Source organism: Cyprinus carpio, chromosome B3 (assembly GCF_018340385.1).
Source record: "Cyprinus carpio isolate SPL01 chromosome B3, ASM1834038v1, whole genome shotgun sequence".
Taxonomy (NCBI): domain Eukaryota; kingdom Metazoa; phylum Chordata; class Actinopteri; order Cypriniformes; family Cyprinidae; genus Cyprinus; species Cyprinus carpio.
Window position 1 is genome coordinate 27,001,197 of NC_056599.1, and position 22,847 is coordinate 27,024,043.

The window sequence follows — 22,847 nt, forward strand, 5'->3', positions numbered from 1 at the left end:
TCATGGCCAAATGGTTAGAGTTAGACTTGTAACCCAAAGGTCGCAGGTTCGAGTCTCAGGTCTGGCAGGGATTGTAGGTGGGGGGAGTGAATAACCAGCGCTTTCTCTCTCTCTCTCTCTCTCTCTCTGCTGTGCGTGTGCACTTGGATGGGTTAAATGCAGAGCACAAATTCTGAGTATGGGTCATACTTGGCCATAAGTCACACTCCCCCCTTTTGGGTTTCTCTATTATCAGCAGATGAAGGTCTGAAACATTCTGCAAAAGCATCACATTTGAATGAAAGTCCAGCTTTCTAAAAACATTAACTCTAGTTCACCTGAGAATGAAAAGTTTTGTCATCATTTGCTCCAAAGCTGAATGGTGCTCATTGTTCTGTGAATTGTCTATTTTGAAGTATTTTGGTAATCTGTTCTAAAAACTAATAACTAATAACTGTAAATCTAATTCTGTTCCCATTGACTTCAATTGTATTTTTTTCCCCATACGATGGAAGTCAATGGGGATCGAAGCTGTTTGTTTAACAACATTCTTCAGAGTAACATCCTTTACATTCCACAGAAGAAAGTAAGTCATAAGTTTGAAATGAAATGTTTATTATTTTGGTTGGCTGTCATTTTAAATATCTGAACAAGTGGATCAAGATCTTTAAGTTCACTTGAACATTTCAGGCAATGTTTAACCAAACCCTCTATGAAGTTGGACAGTATGTATGCTTATAGCTCTTGTAATGTATTGAATTTTAAGTCTAAAGTTGTTTGGGGAAAAAAAACAAACGTTTCCACTAAATCCCACTAGGTGGCGATGTTGAGCATTTCATTTCAATTCATTTCAAATTTAGTGTAGTTACTTTCTAAATATATTTATGTGGCATCTCTTTCATTGAACCAAGCTGGCGACATATGTTCACACTTGGAGGCTTTTTTTTTTTTTTTTTTTTTGCTGAAACTTTTCATGTAGTAGATGATTAATGGATAGAGTTTTACAGAGTTTTCAGATTAGATTTTTCTGTTACAAAAGTTTTAAGGCAGTGTTCTTTTTGTACTCAACCTTTTTTACTCCAAGGCCCCCCACTGTCTACAACAATGTCTAAATAGTTTGTGGAAAACACTGGTTGAGTACCACTGCTTTAAGGCCTTGTTTCACTCAATTGAGAATTTTAATAGAATTTCTCTTATCATTCACCTACCCATATACTGTTCCGAACCTGTATGACTGACTTTCTTCTGTGGTCAGATAAGGTCAAATTTTCAGTGAATGCTTTAAATTTTGGACTGTAAGCAATCATATGGCACTAAAAGGCTCACAATATAGCAAATGAGATGTATAGGTAGGATACTTTTATTGTGTTTGTTTGTGTTTTTTGGAGCCTGACATCCCCTGATCCCCATCCACTCTCACTATATGGATGACAGCAGCTTCGACATTCTGCTAAATATCTCCACATAAAAAGAACATCATACAGGATTGGAATGACTTGTGGGTGGTTAAATGATTAAGGAATGCTTTTATGTGAATAAAAAAAGTTACAATCACTGTGACTTGAGAGATAATCTTAATTTATTAGATAAAGTACCTAATAATAGTTTTTAAGGCTCAGTGTTTCTTAACAAGGGGGGCAGGGCCTACTAGAGGGCCTCAGGAAACATTTAAGGGGGCCTCAGATGACTTAAAATTATGTAAAACAAGCCAAATCAAGCATCAAAATAAGCCAAACAACTAAAAATCGAGATATTTCTTAATTTCGTTCACCTCCTCAGCACCCCCCCCAACCTTAACTCAACTCATGGAGATTTTTATAATAAATAAATAAAGACTTTTATATAATGACTTTTTTCAGTTTTGCCAAGATCTAATACACTTTATCAATTGTGCGAGTAAATGATATAATCAAACACACCTAATTAAACTCATCTCCAAAACTTGAAATGGTTGTGTCAGATAAAGGAGACATCCAAAATGTTTACTGCTGGGGATTCGCCCAGAACAGGGCCAGGCTGCATGATGATAGCGGCAATGCCCTGGGCCAGATACAGTGACACTGACACTTTTACCTCACTGTGGTCTGCTGTTAAGTGGCTGTCTAATTACCATTTACTCATTGAACACATAATCTACCAGATGCATCTCGAAGAACCACAGAATCAGTTCAGTGGTTTTTCACAGTAAGAAAGGCTGATATTATCTTGGTTTGGAATCCCATTTAGAGAGTATCTTATTGCTTACTGGTGGAAAGATCCCCAAATCCACAACAGCATGAACAACACCACAGTCACTCCCAGAATGAAGCCTTTGCGAATGAGATCAATCAGATGAAGTGTGCTTATATGTTGGTGGTGTGCCATGATGTTCTGCATGCTGGAGCGATTGCGAATTGTAATTCTTAAGAGGTTTCTAAGCTCGCTTCAAGAGGATGCAGGGAAATGACGCACATCTTAAAGAGCAATGCATTTCAAATGTATTTCCAATTTGTACATAAGCACTTATAGAAATGTAAACCACAAACCCTCAAGAATACAGCACTTATTTTGGTACAAAACAACCAGACGACACACACGCAGACGCATGCAGACGCACTCCAGATAGTCCTAGTATACGGCACATATAAACATTTGATTCCAAAAATATATCAAGTAATTAACGTACGCGATATCAAATTGTAGCATGTCCATAAAACCCCTTTTTAAAGAAAAGTAACAACTGGAAATTATAAACTGCCAAATTTGAGACCTTGGAAAACACAGTTGGTGCAAAGTAAAAAAAAAATGTAAACATTGCATCATGCTACAAAATGGATAGTCTATTTGTTAGCAGTACACAGAAACCTGCTCCTGATGAAATTGTATTTGTTTCAAATATGATTGGAAACATTGAGAGGACAAGCCTTTATGGACCTTCCCATGTTGTAATGGCGGTACCATGTGTTTATCACTTTGATGCATTAATGGCAGGCAGTTTACATGCACCCCCGTATATTATTAAAGATGCGGTGTCTGCAAGCATTACGAAAGCACTGAACATTGCAATATACATTGTAATCAAAAAAGAGAATTGTGCTACACAAGATTTCATTAGAGTAAAATACACTTCAACGTTACAAAATGTGTAGAAAACGTGCAGCAATGAGCGTGCGAAAGAGAATTGGGTGAAAGGGGCGGGGACTCGCTTTGAGTGACACCAAGTCAGAAGACAACTGGTGGCCCATCCTCCACTCTCCTTTTAAACAGGACAAAGAGTGTAATTTACTTCCAACATCTTGGCCCCTACTTAGCACATATAATTATCTCCATGTCCACCTCATATCAATCAAATCCATTAACCTATCATGACTGATTTCCTCGTTCCTGGCAGGATTCTTCCTCAGTCATGGCAGGTGGTCTGAGGCAGCTCATTGGCCAGAATGTGCCAGCGCTCCACCCTTTGACCCTTGTTCCTCAAGCAGTCCATCCAGTGGCGAAGAGCATCTCCTTGGACTTGACAGCTCAGGCACACGCCACCTGCCATTCAATAGTACAGGAGTTGTGTAAATACATAAGTCTTAAGAGCAAGGATGGATGACATTGTTCAGAATGAAAAAGTACTATCTACGGCTGGTATATACTGAATACTACCTTGTGTGTGAAACAGAACATTATGCACTTATTAACATCAAACAGTTGTGCATGTTTAAATCAGCAAATGTAGGCAGCTTGAAAATATTGCACATCATATGGGATGCACATCTTATCAGTAATATATCAGCTGATAAAAGAGATTTTTTTAAAATATAATATTAATATTAAATAGATATTTAAAAATAATTTATTAAATATAAGTCCACTAATTTTTGGATATTTAATGTTACATAATCTATATTTACATTAAGATTACCTTTGCTCTCATGTCTAATCTTGAAAAAAATAAAATAATAATAATAATAATAATAATATCACAATCTCAGTGACCATTAAATTTCATACTGTAGATGTATATAATGTGCAATTGAATTATTTTGTTGATGTATATTATTTTAAATTGTATTTGTTTTTTTTTAGTATAGTAGTATAAAATGTATTAGTTTCTCATTAGCATAAAAGCCTTAATCCATAACATAAAAATAAAAAGAATTGTATTAGTAATGGCCAGATTTTTAGCATTGTTGCATCTCTGCTGAATATTTATTTATTTATTTATTTATTTTTTGGTAAAAATGTCTTTAAAAGACATTTTGAAGCCAACATTAATCTTATCAAATTATAAGTCAAGAACAAATGTTAAAAATGACAAATAATTTATTTATTTGCTCTGTTCATTACATCTAGTGTATTGCATTCTGGGATATAGTATTTCACACAGAGTGCTCTCTTTAATAATGCATATTTTAGCAACTGCATAAGTCATCTGGGTATTCCCTTCATATAGAAAATTAGCATGCTGTGCACAGTATAGACTATACTTCAGAAAAAGTATGATATGATAGAAGAGGTGGACAGTAACTAATTTTTTTTACTTTATTATTGTACACTTAAGTATAATTTTCAAGTATCATTTACTTTACTGGAGAATTTTTATTTTGGGAAACTTATAGCCTACTTTTACTTCACTACATTCCAAATCATTTCATAAAAACTTGTCATTCCTTGTTCCATTTTGAACTGGAGAAATCGTTACGAGACGTGAGAGCAGTGTCCGATTCGTGAACGAGTTGATTCCTTACAATGAACCTGTTAAATCTGTTCGCAATTCGCACTAAACGATACATCCAGGAATTGAAATGATTTGATTTCATCTGTTCTCGAGTCCACAACTCACTAATTCGACCAAGTTAAAAATTCACAGAATTCACAAATCTGACTCAAAATGAGCCAAGAACAGGAGATCCTCTGGGCTTGAGTGCACACGCGATTGATGGCATGAAAAGTAAGTTGCTAATGCCAATTTTTGGCATTTATTATTGTACATAACAATCATATTTAGGTCACGAGTGTTCATTTTTTGGCAAACTAAAGCTGCTGTAATAGGCTGTTTAAGCCCCACTGTATGAAATGCTTAAACGTAGACGTCCATATTTGTGCATTGACATCTGAACGGGGTAAGTTTCATTTATTTAATAAATATAAATTGATTGATTTAATTTATGTTGATTAAATTGCGTGTGTCTAGCTGGCTGAGAGCTTTTAAATGATGTATAACCCGTATGTTTAATGCGTTCTTCTTAAAATACTAACACGTTTTTGCCCAACTGTTTTTAGATTGTAGTCTATGTTAATATTTGCTAACACATTATTTTGTTATATTTCTACTATATAGAATATTTGGTTATTTTCACTTATTTACAAACCTGAATTATCAGTAATTTTTAATAGTAGCCTAGTTATTAGTGATGTACTTTTAGCAGGATAGTACGGAGAAAAAATAAATAAATTGTGCTCACGATTTACTAATTCGTTCCCTCAATGTACTAAAACGTGCACACGATTACTATTGCGTTCCCTCAATTTACTATTGCGTTCCCTCGTTTGCCAAATCGTGCGCACGATTTAGCAAATCGAGGGAACGAATTAGTAAATCGTGCACACGATTTAGCCTATTTTTTTCCTGCATGTAATATTGGTGAATCAGTATTTATTTATTTATTTACTTTTAATACTCATTTACATTAAAAATCAAGTACTTTTGTACTTTTACCCAAGTAAAATTGATTTGAAGTACTTAATTTTACTGGAGTAATATTTTAGGGTAGCCTGTCTGTACATTTACTTAAGTACTGTATTTGTACTTTGTCCACCTCAGTATGATGGTATCATGAACACAGTCGATATATAATTCTTCAAAAGCACATATAATAAAAATAATCCGTTTAATTGAGCAGGGTAATTTTTTAGATTTTTCGAAGTTGAACATGACACTGCATTCTAAAAATGCAGCACTCGTGCAAGACACTAAAAGAGACGCAATGGTCAAACACGTCTGTTAATGTGACACTGAGGTTAGTAGAATGGAAAAAACTCTTTCTCGGGGTGTGTTATTTTAACTTGAGTGGCGCAATATGGTGAAAAAAGCTCGTAGATGACTGTCTAGTGCCTGTTTACAAAGAGAAACATGGAAATGAAGTGGAATAGAATGCGCAAAATGTTCCTTGTGAATGCGCCCATAGTTGGTTGCAAAAAAAGCTCATTATAACAGATAACAACTGCAAGCTCTCACCTATGAAATCGTTAGATCTTCCCAGATCATAGTCCCATACTGTGACCTCCAGTGTCTTATGGACCAGTTCGGATAGAGAGATCTCATAGAAGAACTCCTGTGGGTGGTAAAATATGACGTGGATCATCACAGCACTTCAACAGTTTCATTAATTTTCAGAAGAATAATTTGAAGGACGATGCCTCCAGTTCTCAATTGATCAACCCTTTGGCCATAGCCCAAAATGTTATTTATTCATTGTCACTTTTGATTTCCCCTCATTCATTTCAAAGGACATTTTTAAACACAGAATGATCTCAATATGCATCATCCTGACAGCTCCGAAGCTACCTGGGGAATGATCAAAATACTAAACCCCGTGAAAAGTTGCTTCAAAAACAAATTTCCAGAAACAATTGCCATTTGGTAGTTCCGTCAAACAGATGTTCTTGTCTGCAGCTTTCACACCCACTTACTGAAGCCTGTCATGTTCTTGAATAAAGGATAAAAAACATTAAAGCAATAGAAAGCAATACATTTTAAATGGAGGCTGCTTTCTGGGGTATCCGAGTTAAATCATGCTGGGATCACAGGGATCAAACCACTGGACCTTCCTCTTCTGAACTCTACCTATCCTCTACCTATCCCACACATGTTCACACAGTTCATAAAAAGAAATTGGAGCATTTTCAAAATATAATACGTTGAGGAGTGCTGTTGCTCCTGCCTCTTATTCCTCCCAGGAATTTTCAGCACCCTCATGAACGGTTTTAATATGATATGATATCATGGTTTTGCTGAGCGGGGCTCCTGTGGAGCAAGGGGCAGACCTGCTTTTAAGCAGATTGGAGTGAGCAGCCTTCAGTCGGATCCAAGGAGTAATTATATGGCCAATCTGGGTGTGTATTACTTCTGAGTGAATGGAAACACAACACTTAGCCTTACTGGTGATCGCATGCCACCCACATGACAGAAAGAGCGTGAGACAGACGGGAAGAAGGAGAGGGAGAAAAAGAGAAACGGAGGACATGACTGAAATGAGAAACGTACAACATGGTGATGAAAGACAAACATGCGTTTAGGTGGAGGTCTTCTGGGAATGTGAAGTGAGCAAGGACGCAGCGCAAAGAGATATTGGACATGACATCTCATTAACACTCAAAACGCTTGTGAGGTGCACGTGTAATGAAATGAGTTTGTCAGTTTGTCAAATACATCCATACCTCATTGAATTCTGGGTTAAGGGTCTTTTTAATCACTGCCGTTTTGTGTTTGGATTTCTTCTTCACATCTGGCTTCAGGTATCTGGAAAGAGCAAGGCAGATGGAAGAACAAAGTGAGGGCCGTAGGTAGAGCATGAAAGTGGGAGAGCAGGAGATTAAAACAAGCGGCAGCGTCGTCGCAAGCATACGAAATGGACTCCGGACACATTCGTACCAAGCTGTTTGCTTTTCGGCTTTTGCAGTGACGTCCCACCGGCTTCCATAAAAATTTGATTTGCTTTATGTACTGCTGTTAACTCTCAGCCACCCTCCCCCAAGACACACAGTTAGAATATGGCTTTGATCCTGAGGAAAAGAGAGAATGTGTATGTGTGTGTGTTTGTGAAAGGAACGGAAGAGCGAGCGAGAGCGAGAGCGAGAGAGAGAGTGACTGGAAGGGACGTGAGCGTGGGTGGGGGTCCTGTCTGTTCTTATGCCATTTTGCCTGGGGAGGAAGAACTGTTTGGGAGCGTTTATTTTAATACATGATGTGAGAAAAATACTGAGAGATTAGAGGGGGGCACAAATGAGAGAGTGAGAAGCAGAGACACATCAGAGGAAAGACGTAGGACATACAGAGATTTTTTTTTAGCCTTATTATAGGCTGCTATCCATTTCTTTTTCTCGCTCTGGTTTTACAGTTTCTCCTACTTGCTCTCCACCTCTGAGAACTGTTTATGTCACCTCCCTTCCAAACCTTGGTTCTTTGGAAAGGAGTTCTTTTTCTTTTGCCCTTTTTATTTTTTCACTTTTTTTCTGCCTGGATCCCTAGCAAGTGTCTTTTCGCTTCATGTCTGTGCTTTCTCAGTGTTGGTGCAGAAATCTCACATTTTCACATAGGGATCTGAGAAGCCGTTGACATCCATGGCTGCCAGATGGGCACAGCGTAGCACTCCGACGTACAGGCCCCCTCGCCGGCCTTCTGCTTCGCCCTCTGCAGGTGGGGGCAGGAACTGCAGGGAGAGCAACAGGCGACCCCTCTCTTCCAAACTTGTCAACTGTTCGTTCTCCCACTGCAAGAGAGCAAATGAACATTAGGTCCAAAAATGTAACTAGATTAAGCATTTCCTGAAGGAAATACCAGTGGTTGCATAGAATAATGTTGAGGTTTTAGGTAGGCTTAAATGATGCGCATATGAAATGCTGAATCACGCCTTGTTTACACTCGGTTACACAAGAATCAACACAGTCACTGTGGTGGAAAGGCAGCTATACATGGATACACACAGATGGAAGATGAGCCCAATCCGAATTTTGTATGCAAATAGTTGAAAGAAGACTAATCACATCTAAGTATGCAAATATTTTGATTTCACCATCGCTGTTGATTACATTTGAACATTATATCAATTTAAGTCAATGGAAGATTTTCAAACTTTACTCTTGAGCTGTCTCATTATGCTCATTATGAATCAGAATATCATGAAAACATTTTGGGCTCTGGCGTTGATCTACAATATTAAACATTAGGGGAACTGATGGTTCAGTATCCTGCGACATGTTTACAGGGTTTTAAATGCAAAGATATTTAAGGATCGAATAACTCTGTTCATTAGATCAGGAATAGTAACCTTCTGGTATGGTTTGTTTTGTGAAAAATCCATTTTTTATGATTTTTTGTGCATTTTGGTGCCTTGGAGCGATTTTAACAGTGGGCAATCCATAAAAATGGCCGACTCCCTGGGGTAGTGCACTTACTACAGGACTAGAGAGCAGATTGAGACACACCCTTAAATTTCCTAAAATATAAAGCATTTTATAGAAAGAAATACCAGTTATTGTAAGGCAGCAAAAAAAATAATAATGTTGAGGTTTTAGGTAGGCTGAAGTTTAAGCCTTAAATGATGTGCTTATGAAATGCTCAATCACTCATTGTTTACATTCGGTTATACAAGAACCAACACAGTCACTGTGTGGTAGAAGGGCATGGAATCAGAATTTTGTATGCAAATAGTTGTAAGAAAGTTGACTCATAACATTTCAGTAATGCAAAAATTCTTGGCTACATTTTAACATTGTATGAATGGAAGATTTTCAAACTTTAATCTTGAGCTGTGTATCACTATGCTCACTAGCAAAATTGTGCTTGAGAATCAGAATATCATAAACAAATTTGGACAATAGAAAGGGCCTTGATCTACTAAACACTGGGGCATGTTTACGTGATTTTAAATGTTAAAGATATTTATGGACAAAAACTGTGTACATTAAGACAGGACTGATATGATTTTGGTATGATTTGCCTCATGAATAATTCATTTTGTAGAAATTTGGTGAATTTTGGTGCTTTGGATCAATTTTGACTGCTATATGGGACGACTGGGACAGACTGCCTGGGGTATAGTGCACTTACTACTAAACTAGGGAGCCTTAATTTTTAATAGTTTAAAATGAAAACAACAATAATAAAAAAAAAAACTACAATAATAGCTCACCTAAGATCGGTTCATGCTAAATTAAGTTTAATACTTAAGGTCAGAGGTTTAGAACAAACCCAACCAGGAATATCACTACAGTGCTGTCTTGCAAGCATGGTAATAAATCGTCTATATTAAAAGTGACTGTGTAGGAGACTCTGTACAAGGAATACAACTGAACCAATGACAAGGACTCCCTCTGGGTAAAATCTGATAATGTTCACATGTAGAATAATTATAAACAGTTGGTTATGCATGTAATGATGTTAGTGTAATGTGACATCTATGCAGTAGGCTCATTTTTAAATTATGGCAATCTGTTGTTTTTTCATTCACACCCTGTGCAAAATTTCCATAAGTAAAAAACTAATATTGATTCTAATACGAGAGAAGGTTTGATCTAGTCTTAAAATGGAAAATCCTTATTTAAACTCTTGTAGTCTTCTGCAAATACTCTATGATGACTTGTATGATTCAGAGTCATCTTCTACCACACACAGACAGTCATTTATCATTCTCTCTTCATGGTCTGTTTAGGCTTAGCTCAGCTTCAGTGGCTTTCAAAGGGGAAAGCGGGAAGATCTAAGCACAGCCTCTTCAGGATTTTGTGAGATATGGAGACTTAATGAGACATAATTGTCTGATTTGGTGCAACGCTTACACACACACACCACACATTAGGAAGGCTTGAGAGACGCTTATTTGAATGCACATTAATAATGCATGCAGAGAATGCTCAAGTGTGACTCTGAATATTCAGTGCGTACACCGCGAGAGCAACAATATTTACATGAAATATTCGATAATCCATCTGTACGGATTACACACGTTCATTTTTATTAGTTGTCTCGGCCAGGAGACATAAAAGAGTGTAATGGGGAAGATCAAAGCTTAGACATGCAGAGATTGAGGGGAAGCACAATAAAGAGCATAGCCACATGTGTCATTTCTGTTATAAAGTACAGTTTCATGTCTGCAAGTCCAAATATATTAGAGAATATATTAAACTCACAATTTTTTAAGATGTAAATTATTTTAGTACCTTTTTATCTTCACATAATATTACAATTAAGTGAACACACAGTTCAATTTTAAATTAATTCACTTTGATTTGAACAGATGCTGCTATTTTTGCCAGGTCCCTGTGCGGTCTGCACTAATGAAAGAAAAACTGGCAGTTTATTAAGATTTTTTTTTTTATGTGTTTCTTCATTTTTCTATCTCTAATTTAAATCATTTTAAGAAACATGCTGGATTTTCTTGTATCCTTAGTTTAACTTACTTTTCTGTTAGTCTTATCTCTTATCCCTTATAATCGCCTTATACTGAATGTGAAATAATTTTTTGGGGAAAACAACAGCACAAACTTACGTATATACTACCAATTATTTAATTTCTGTATTGTTTTGGGGAAACAGTTAGTATGTTTCATCTGAAAACATTCCATATAGTCTGTTAAAATGTCATAACCGGCATGATATCATCAAAATACTACAAAATACTCTCAATCTCTCACTAATAAGAACTAACCTCTTATTTATTTCCATCCTGTCCATACTTGCTGTTGTGCAAGTAATCAATGTGTAATTATACATGTTAAGTGAGTTTTCTATTAGACCCTTTCACTGCGTTACTTCTTTAAATATAGGCATATACAGTACATTTTTTTTAAAGTTACAGAGCTCAAGAAGTACCGCATATAGGAATATATTTAATCTAATGGGATATCACATTCGACATTTTCAGTGACAACACTGGAAATGATTTCTCAGGCATTTATGAGGAAAGTGTAATATCTTTGCATATGAAATTTCACAAAGAAATCTGTCTTTCATACTCTCTTCCTGCCTTAAGCCGTCTCTCTCTCTCTCTCTCTCTCTCTCTCTCTATGTCTCTCTCCCACCCGCACCCTTAGCAACCAGCAAAAGGACAGGATCAATAGGGTAATCATCACAGTGTCTCTCTCCCTAAAAAGAGCCTTGTTATTTCTGGGTCTTTACCTTGCACTTTGAAATTCCCCTTACAGTCTGTCTACCACATTGTTTGTGTGTGTGTGAGTGTGTGTCTGTGTGCCGGGGTTGCGGGTGAGTTTGCCCATTAGTGAGAAGCATGCCAAGCCAAACCTGTTTGCTGGCAAGTGTGATGTTTCATTAATGTAATTGTGTGGGGACAGATACAGATTGTGTGTGTGTGTGTGTGAGCGAGACAGAGCTGCAGTGAGTGAAAGTTGCATTGCCAGACCTTCATTAATTTAACAGTGAGGAGACACACACAGATAGTGGGCAGACAGAGGGGCGACCCCTGCGTTATAAACAGACATCTCATAATGCAAACAGCGAGGAGAGCAGCCCAGCTGTCTAATGCTCAGGAGACAGACAAAATAGCCGCACATATAATTCCCTGCCTCATGAGGTCAACTACACTAAGAACCGCCACTTACGGTCCGCTGCAATTGTTGCGGTTTCCCACTCATGTATTTGTACGTTTGCAGGAAGGCACATAAATATGGATTGTTAAGATAAAAATGCATACTTGAGGGGAGAAGAATGGATTTCGTTTCCACTATTTGCATAAATATGAAATGTTAGGTATGATAAAGATGTTTCAGTATAATTAAGGGCGTAGGTTTGATTTTAACATTGTTGGAGACATAAAAGCAGCCCCCACCCATTTTTGCTTTTACAGTTGACCTCTGACCACAATTTCACGTCATGTAACAAGTTTATTTATGGTAGCCAACACACTCATAACTGACAAAGACAGTTTTTATGCCAGTATGTTACATAACTACAGATTTGATTTTGTAAAGCTGCAACATTACAATTTAGCTTTATACACTTCATGATAGAATATCTAAACATGCATTCATAACTAAAAAATATGTTTTTCAGGTTACGACATTAAGGTTTTTAATATTAACTTCAGTCAATCAATTCAAATAAGTTAAGAGTAACTAATGATGACAAAGAGTCAGTTTAACAGAGACTGATTAATAGCGCTCAATAACAGGGGGCTTCTTAATTGCGCAGACCTCACTTTATTGTAATATTATAAATAATTTGGACCAATGATTATTCTGACAGAAAACATGCTCGGGACTCTAACTGTAGTGATGCACATCTTATTTCAGTGTTGTCTTCAGCAACAGTTTGCTTTGGACATTTAGGTTTACAACGTTAAATTAAAGCTAAAGAAGGAAAAATTTTCCTTTATGACCTAAATCAATCTAAGATTGATCACACTTTTGATCACAGAAAAATCCCTGCTTGAGAGTTTACTGTCAACCCTAGATGGTAACTTTATCTCTTCTAGCTATCTCTTGTTGCTTTCATCTAAATCTTCATCTCTCTTATGTTTGAAGTCAACATGGGAAAATTGTTAGAGCTCAGCTTTTCTGAAGAGCTCTGGTCTGAGGCTCTTGCTAGAGTTAATGTCTGTGTAATAATAAAACTTGTGGAACAAGAAAATTATTGCTTGGGACAATTCAGTAGTCACTGGATATCTCTAGATAGAGGGACATGTCTCTAGCATCCCTACTGAATTCTACGCCCTTGAGTATAATCAAATCTATTGTAGCTCAATAAATCCAATAAAATGCAAACATCATATAATAACATTTGGGGTTTTTGCTTGAAAATCTTTATTTTACAAATTAGCCACAAAGAAGCAGATGGGGACATAACAGCGGCTTTCCACTGGCAGCACACGTTTCTGCGACTAATTAAAATGCCAATGGCATTTCTGAATGGGATAAATTAGTTAAGCATGGTTTAAATGTTGTAGCTTGAATTGCTCGGTCTTTTGGCTGCTGTGCTCCATGAGGTTTCAAACTAATGACCCCCTTCATGCAGACTCACTAATGATAATGAGGGGTGTATCCAGCAGGTAAACAGGTGCGCAATGAGGCTGGGAACACGCACACACATACAGTATCAGTGCTAGCACAGCTTTCATATTCAGATTTGAGTGATTAGCAGACAGATGGCGTGGCACCAGTCACCAGCCTCCACCAGAATCTGTATGTATGCCAGTCATGACACCAAATCAAAAGCTTTAAATAAACATAGTGACTGCTTTGCCTTTGGGGCATGTTCTTCGTATTCTTCCTCCAACTTTTTACTTCTGTTTATATTTCCAACTCTTAGTTGTATTCAACTCTTCTTTTTTTAAAGGAACACTTGTCTATAAATGAAAAGACTGTTGTCATATTTTTCTTCATGATTTTCCAAACCTGTATGATGTATTTTTTCTATAAAACTCGAGGAAACAATTTAGCAGAATGTCAAAGCTTCTCTTTTTTCTATAAAACTCGAGGAAACAATTTAGGAGAATGTTTAGGATTATGTTTAAGATTATATTTTTGTTATTTTTATTTTTGTATTTTTTTGTGTTTGTGTTGTATTTAATGTAATGGTTTAATAATCTGTGTCACAATTTTAAGAACTTATTTTGATATGCTAACTAACAAACTAAATCAAATGTAAAGTACTTGATTATAATTTTAACTGTTGTGTGTTAATTGAATAATACATTTGTAGTAAATATACTGTATTTAAAATGTTCCACATTGAAACTTTTGTGGAATTACAAATATTTTTAAATACATGACACACAAGTTTCAATAGAAGTTACATTAAAGTATATTTTAGATACTATACATTTTCAGTACATTCAGCAGTGTACTTTATATTTTAAAGACAATAGAAGTAATTATGAAATTAATATACTTAAGGACCTACTTAAGTCAGTCAAAAAAGCACTCTAAAGCTCATCTAATAGCATTTAATATAATTTCAACTGTAATACATTTTCATTTAATTGCAATTATCATGCAATTAAGTGGCCTGAAAACATTACCGTAAGATCACCCCCAAGTATTGTTAAGTTTATTAATTTCATAATAAGTACTCTTTTTAAAATTATGCTACAGTGCACTACTTTTCACAAGGCCAGGGCCTGTTATGCAGAAGATTTTCAAGAATAATGACACAAGTTTCAGTTTGTTCCTTAAACTAAGTTATTGAATGGTTTCAGATGATTTCACCTGCATTAAATCCTTGCCTGACATCCCCTTTTGTACCCTACAGAAGACAGAAAGTCCGGTTTGGAATGTCACGAGGGTGCGTAAATTAATGTATTTGCTGTAAAATGATGTCATTTTTGGGTGAGCTGTGCCTTTAACATAATCTCATTTCGAACCACCCCCTGAACCATCACTGTCTCTGTGATCCCTCGAAGCAGTTCAGCAGTTTTCCCCTGTCAGTTCTAGTTCTCTTCCTCCAGAGACCTGTGAATGTGTTGTCTGTCACTCATCCGGCACCCTCTGTCCATTCATAACCCCGTAACCTCTCGCTCCGTTTTCTTCATCTTCCCTGTCTGTGCTGTCTGTGGCTTTCTCCTGTCTTTTTCTCCCCACATAATCTCTCCACTTCCTTTGAAAATGTTATTATTCTGGTCTCCAGAAATCTCTATTGCTTTCAGGTGGGCGGCAAAATGTTCTGCCGCCTTTGTCCTTTCAAATGGACCATTTATTGGTTTATTAATGAAAGAAATGAGAAACAGAGAGAGTGATGAATGCAAAATATGCGTTTTAAGCAATAATCAAACGAATGAACGCGCCATCACAGTCTGTAATGTGGCTAGTGTCCATTTACGTGCTTTTCAGTACTGTTATGTCACCTAATTAATATTCATGAGCCAGGCTGATAATCTCTATAATGTGTTCCCCCAGTTTCCAGAGTGTTTCTACGTCTCTGGTTAAATCAAAAGAAATGGATCTGAATTCTCTCTCTCTCTCTGCCTCACATTTCCGCGGCGTCTGTCACGAAATTGTCAACACTAGGCATTGGCAATGTAAGTGCTGTACAACACCAAGTTAAATAGAACAAATTGTATCTCATCTCTCTGGAGGCCACAATGCCGTTCGGCTAATCTTATCCGTCATTTATGGATGCCACATTTGTTCTTGTTGACAGACAGAGCAGGGATTTGCTTTAAACACGGAAATGCACAAATAGTACATCCACACGTCTGCCCTTTCCTTAGCCGACCCCATCCTCCACTCGTAATCCTCCTTGTGTCCTTTTTATTTTCCGGTATTTCTCATCGTGGGGCGCCTAGCATGTTGAGAACAATTTTGAATGGTAATGAAAATGCTAATCGATTTCTTCCGTCCCACTTATCATAATGTGCTCAATGTTCTTATTGAAATGCAAATGAGGTTAGATCCCAATGTGAAAAGATTTGAGTGAGAGAGCAATAATCAGCAGGCAATTATCAGTTTGCAATATTTAAAACGTCATTGCTAACTTGCATCCGGAAATGTCAGTGTTTTGTTAATTGTCTTTTCTGCTGGGAGAGAGGCAGAGTAAAAACAGGTGGGTTTGGGGTAGAGTACCTCTCGTAGGTAACAGGACATCCCTCGCAGTGCTGCTCCCATGGCTGTAGGAGAGGGAAGCTGGCAGATACAGAGAGAAAGGAGACAGAGATGAAGTGAGCAGTGCCTCTGTGTGTATTTGGCACTGGCTACATTCATACAGTGAGTGTTTTACATTGATAACAGATGTGACTCTCAAATTGCCTTGTTCAGTTCATACAACAGCAGATAAGAGCTGATTGAATATCATTAAGAAACATGCTGTTCTGATCACTGTTTTTTATTATGTAAATTCATCTTCCAGTTACACATAATATTGACACATTTTTCAGGTTTAACAAAATAATTAATGTTGTGTTCTTTAAAATGATGTATGTACTATATTTATCAACAAGTTAGTGCTTTTAAAGCATCTTTACATTTATTCCAACCTATTTTTAGATCATCAGTCATCAAAGTTCGGTAAACATTGCAGGTGTCATGATGGTCACAGACACATGAAGATGTATCTTTAATTAATTGCTCAACAAAAACCTAACAGGTTGTGCTTTCAAGTCATTTCAGGTTTGATTTTGACGCACCACAACTGGGTAAACAACTTATTGTTTACTTATTTTTAATTAATTTTTCTGTTAACACTATTTTATTTTAATTCAGACTATTTTGCGGATGCGGAAGGCATGCAAAAATGAGAGGAGGGATTTATCGTGTGAACAGTACAATAGACCAATCACAGCACAAAGGAGGCACTGCCTTTTATCATTTGTCTTTTCCTTACTGATTTTCACTGTCACTTCAGAAAAAAACTGTTGAATTATTTTAATGTCTATTTCACATTATTTGTGTTGTTTTATTTTTGTACAGTGAATTATTTTCTCATCCACTTTTTTTGACGAGGCCCTTGCCTCCTCAGAGGAAATGCCCCTATGAGCCAATAACCAAATCAAGCTCCTTTTCTAATCTCACAATAGCTGTGACTTCCTTAAACTGATTTAAGTAAACAATAAATATGCCGGTGTTCACAACTCGGGAAGGTCTTATCACAATTGACATGTTACTTAATAAACATGTCGAGTCGAGGTGCAAGTTCATCCATCAATTCTAAATTAACCAACAGCAACCTGGAATGCATTTTATTTTTAGCTAAGTGTACAGCGCAGCATTTAGGTCGTGCCCAAACTGCAAAATTGATAAAAGTAGCTTTGATAAAAGATAGATCTCCATGTATAAGGTTTAATTAATAATTGTTCAATATACATGCAACTTATACTATCATATTTTGTCCATGCAACTTAGCTAGTTTTATTTGAAATGAAAAAATAATAATATTATACATTTTAAAAAAATTAACATCAATACAAACACATCTATCTATCTATCTATCTCTCTATCTATTTATATGTATGTCTGTCTGTCTGTCTGTCTAAGTATCTATCTGTCTGTCTGTCTGTCTGTCTGTCTGTCTATATGTGTGTCTGTGTCTATCTGTCTGTCTGTCTATCTGTCTGTCTGTCTGTCTGTCTGTCTATCTAGAGCATTAACTGGTGAAGATTAGCTAGAACAAGCTTATATTAATTCATCACAATGATGTGCATTAACGTCAGGTACTCGTGTCTTACAGGTGGTGGATGTTCTAAACAGGTGTAGAAACGTTTCGTCTGGTCTGGTTTCACACGTCGCAGGGCCACACGAGACTCTCCAATAAACTCATTGTGAGTCAGTTTATCCTCATCGCACACCGATAACCTGAGAAAAACACCAACATAAAAAAGAAAGTGAGAGAGTTATTCAATTAATATACTGGAAGGAGGGCAAAGATAAACATGAAAGTTGTAAATGTAGTATGGGCGAAAGTGATAAAATGCAATAAAAATATCTTCCGCAGAGCAGCAAGAGCTGGAAATGGCTCAGACAGAAATGTATATATTTATGAATGGGATTAGGATGATATTTCTGTCGGAAGTAAGCGCCTGCTCTTTTTTCAAAGGTTTGCTTGCGTGTTCGGCTCCCTCCTCTGCTCCTGTACTCTCCCTTGGAGATAAACGGCTAAATGACTTTTCTCTGACTACTGTCACCCCGCCATTGAAAAAAAGGGCAAGTTTGAAAACACCAGCAGTCCTACTCCCAGGTTGCCAGGGGACACTGTTCATTTATATCACGAGCACACAGGTAATTTTCTAGATAATCGGAGGATAAACCCGAGTGCTACAGCAGTCACTCCACCTTGGAGATGATGGGGCTGAAGAGTGCCTTTCAGCACTGCAATAATATTCAGCCTAAATATATGCCGACTTTCCAAGGTGTGCACAACAGTAAATGTACCCAGAAACTTGATCAATCCTGAAGGTTCATAAGTGACAGGAAGGTCTGTTAAGCAGGCACACTCTCTGTCACACACCTACACTACTGTCGAAGCAAGATTTGCAGGCTACTGTCAAATCACTGCTCTCCAAGAGGAGAATATTAAAGAAATATCCAGAATAGATTCACAGCCCACTTGGAGTCACCCATAAAGAGATATTCAAGAATCCACAGATGTCTTCACTAACCTCAGAGTCTTCCTGAGCATGTCCTCCTCTGTGATGCCAATGTAAGTGAGAGTCTCATTCCAAACAGGATTTAGAGAATTACGTACAGTTTTGGTTTTCAGTTTATTAGCCTGTGGGTATAAAACACTTAGAATAAATGAATAAATAACGAGTGAAGATTATATCTTAATATCTTAATCCTCTAACACACACACACACACACACACACACACACACACACACACACACACACACACACACACACTAAATATGGGATCAATAGGATTTCACTTTTTTATCATACTTTTTATTCAGTAGGGATGCATTCAATTGATCAAAAGTAAAAAAAATTATAAGTTCTTTCAAATAATGGTGTTCTATTCATCAAATATCATGGTTTAATAAAAATATTAAGGGATGAATCAACATTCATAATGAAAAATATAATTCTTTAGCACTAAATCAGAATATCAGGATTATTTCTAAAGGATCATGTGCCACTAAATCAAATAAATGCAGCCTTGTTGAGCATAAGATACTTCTTTCAAACACAGTTAAAAATCTTACTTGCCCCAAACTTTTGAATGGTTTTAGTATTATATATATATATATATATATATATATATATATATATATATATATATATATATATATATATATATATATATATATATGCTATAAAACATTTTGAGCAGTAGTTGTTTCTGATATAAAAGTAGTAGATATTTCAGAGGTACTTAGCATCTAATCGCTTTGTCACGTTTCTTCATTTTTTTTTTTTTTTTATTTATTGTGTCATCACTTTGTCATGATTCGTTGTTTTTATTTTAAGGTCTAATTTATGTTTTTGGCTAGACTCCTTAATGCCACTGAAGGCGATTTCTGGGACAGTTTGGGGAGCGTGCTTTTCTGTTCCAGCATGATAATACTGTGCACAAAGCAAGATCTATAATGAAATGGTGTAGAAAAACGTGACAGGCACAAAGGCCAGACCAGGCTCCCAATGAGCTCTACTGGGATGAATTGGAACGCATACTATCAGTCAGGCCCCATCACCCAACATCAATGCCTCTCTGATGCTCTTGTGTCTGAATGAGAGCAAATCCCAGCATCCCATCCCAAGATCATCTCTCTATTAATTCCCATAGTTTTGCGAGTAAATGTTCAACATGCACATATATAGGAATGGTTTTTTTTTTTTCGGCATCCATGTATTTTTTGGCCATATAATGTATAAAGAGGACACTTTTAGGTCATATAGGTCAAAGGTCATGTTTTTGTTTGTTTTTGGATGAAACAACAATTACAATTTAATTGCTCCAAACAGGACTTGCCCACCTTACATGCTCCTGGTAGAAGATGAAGTTTGACATAAGGGTCTGCCAAGCCATTAAAATCCATAGGTTTCAAACCCTGCACCAAAAAACAAACAATTTATTAGACAAGATATGCTGCATAAAAAATATAAAGAAACAACAGTATGGAGCTCTGTTGAAGTGAAACAAACTGCTAAAGGGTAAATCACCTGCAGGTTTTGGAGTATGAGTCATGAATAGGTGTGAGTGTGTAGTGAACTGCAGAGGTGTGAGGCAGACGTTACCTTGGCTCTGATGAGGGTACAGTGGAGGGAACTGGTTGCTCTCTCATACCTCAGTTCAAATTCTAACGTCCCCAGTGCAGCTACACAATAATATGAATGATAGTATAAATGTTAATTACATCTATACTGTAAAACCTGACAGAAAGCAGATTAAACAATCCATTATGCAGTACAATTATAAGGCATGCATGTCTGACAGTTGGTAAGATGGATAGCAACATTGCAAATTGCAATATTAAGCCTGTACAATTTTTTTTGCCAATGCAAAGCATAGGCTTAATATTGCACAATTACTAGCAAAATAATTCACATTTAATTATTTGCCAGGCAGTCTAAGGAAAAACAACAACAACAACAGTTTAAATAAGGTGATATGACAAACAAAATAATTTGCTATGTTCAATAGCTATGCATTTCTTCAAGGCATATACCAGGTAGGATGTTCATTTGTGGACATTACCATATGGATAATATATTTAAAACAATAAAATACCTAATAATATTACATTCTACACCTAACTATGAACTAAAAAAGGAAAGTCCAAACCTAACTTGTTTTTTGAGAACAAAGCCTCTTAAGATTCCTTTTCAGGTATTTTTTTGACAGCATTTTCTGGCATAACTTGGAGATTTATTTAAACACACTCTACAGATAACAGGTAAAATTATCATTTAAAATATAGTTTTATTGTAAATATAGTATATTTATGGTTTTACGATTTGTTTTTATCTAAAGTCCTAAATAACAATCAGAATTGGACAGTGAATTACTTCCCTAATGTACTGTCAGGAGACATACTGTATTGTTTTGTTAAGGTCTTTAGTTTCCACGGTTGATTTCCACGGCAATTACTTAAAAAGTTATACATTAAAGTAATCTGTTTCATCAAATTAAAGAGCGTCAAAATGCATTTATTGTTTAAATCTTATCTATTTTTATTGTGTATATTGTATATTTCATTAGTATTATTTGTTATATGAATTCATGTTTTTTTTAAAGATGCTGCAGAGGGTGTCATCATATCACGACTGTGTCCAATCTCTGCCCCTTTACTCATCAGTCTCTCAAAACTCGCATGATGCACTCACATGTGACTCACTAGCTAAGAGGGCGCAGTAACTTATGTAACCTGATTATACTTTCATGATATACCTTACAGTTACAGTTGTGTGTTGATGTGTGACTAAAGAGTTTCCCTCGGATGGTGCGTGTGATCTTGTAGGTAGTTAAAGCACACAATATGTCATAACTTACTACTGTCATCGCTGTCTGAACTGCAGATGTCCACCGATGTCTCAATGCTGCTTGCTGCTGACAGAGTCCCACCCCCTCCTCTGGCCCCGGCCTGCAGGGGGGACAAGAGACTTCTGCTCGTTCCTCCAGAGGCCCCAACCTCCGGGCTGAGAGCCAATGGAGAAGCAGGGTTAGGAGAGATAGGCTCAGCAGTCGGGGAGAGTCGAGGGAAATAGGCAGAGATCTGTCTAATTGGTCGTATGGGGCCGGGACAGACGTCTATGGCCATGTGTTCCTGGATGGAGATGGTGATTTTGACACTTATTTTTTTTCCCTTACGCACCGTCATCAGATGGGCAAAAATAAAGCAGATTAGAAATAGATAAATGTGTGTTTTTGACACTTATATTAGTAAATGAAATTAGATGTCGATAATTCAATAAAACAATTTCAAGTGGATCCCAGTGACTTTCATTGAATGGGCAAAAATAAAACAGATTTAAAATAATATAGATAAATAAATAAATTGTGTTCTACAGAAGTTCTAAAAAGTCGCAGACGTACCCTCGCAGCTTTCTGTCCATTTGGCACAATATGACGGTGAAAGAGTACCAAAATGTAAAAAATTAGATGTATGTTACAAAAAACCAGTCTAAAAACTACTAATTGTGTTCTACAGAAGGAAGTCAGACGTACAGGTTTGGCACAATATGACGGTGAGTAAATGAAATTAGATGTATGTTAATTGAACAATTTTTAATGTTGGCATGTGCTATGGAAGCTAGTGAATTTGTGCACACACAATAAGGGGGATGTTTTCCTACTATAGTTTTCCCTCAAGTTTTGCTTGTATGCACTTTTATTTTTTGATTTTTTTTCTGATGTGTTAGGGGGATGTTTTCCTACTATAGTTTTCCCTCTGTTTTGATCATAAAAAGGTTGAATCACTGACTATCCCTCGCAGCAGTTTCAGCTTCCATCATTTAAACAGATTATTAACCAAAAAGTGACCCAAAGATGGTGTCTAAAACGCATACTTACGAGTTCTAACACCTCGCTGTATCTCCACTGACTACCCTCGCATTTTTTTTGAATGTTTACCTGGTGGTAGAAGATTTTTTGAGAAAGTTTACCTGCTAGTAGAACCAAAAGATTTAACAACATGTTAAACAAAAAAATTAAACCTTGACAAAAAGTATAGTCTTTAATCATATATCCAAATGCAAAACCCCAAGTGCAACGCCTCTTTTGATTATATATCCAAATT

The 22,847-nt window shown here is 36.6% G+C and overlaps 1 protein-coding gene across 1 annotated transcript; it reads right to left on the bottom strand.

The window, feature by feature from the left end:
• Window positions 1-947: 947 nt before the first annotated feature.
• On the bottom strand, window positions 948-21,929 carry doc2a (double C2-like domains, alpha). The gene is made up of 10 exons (XM_042720554.1): window positions 21,602-21,929; window positions 20,347-20,426; window positions 20,085-20,159; window positions 18,768-18,877; window positions 17,838-17,964; window positions 16,240-16,299; window positions 8,254-8,438; window positions 7,387-7,468; window positions 6,185-6,281; window positions 948-3,495 (listed from the first exon to the last, which is right to left on the bottom strand). The coding sequence occupies exons 1-10, from the start codon at window positions 21,927-21,929 to the stop codon at window positions 3,359-3,361; spliced, it is 1,281 nt and encodes a 426-aa protein (XP_042576488.1). The 3' UTR covers window positions 948-3,358.
• Window positions 21,930-22,847: the final 918 nt, after the last annotated feature.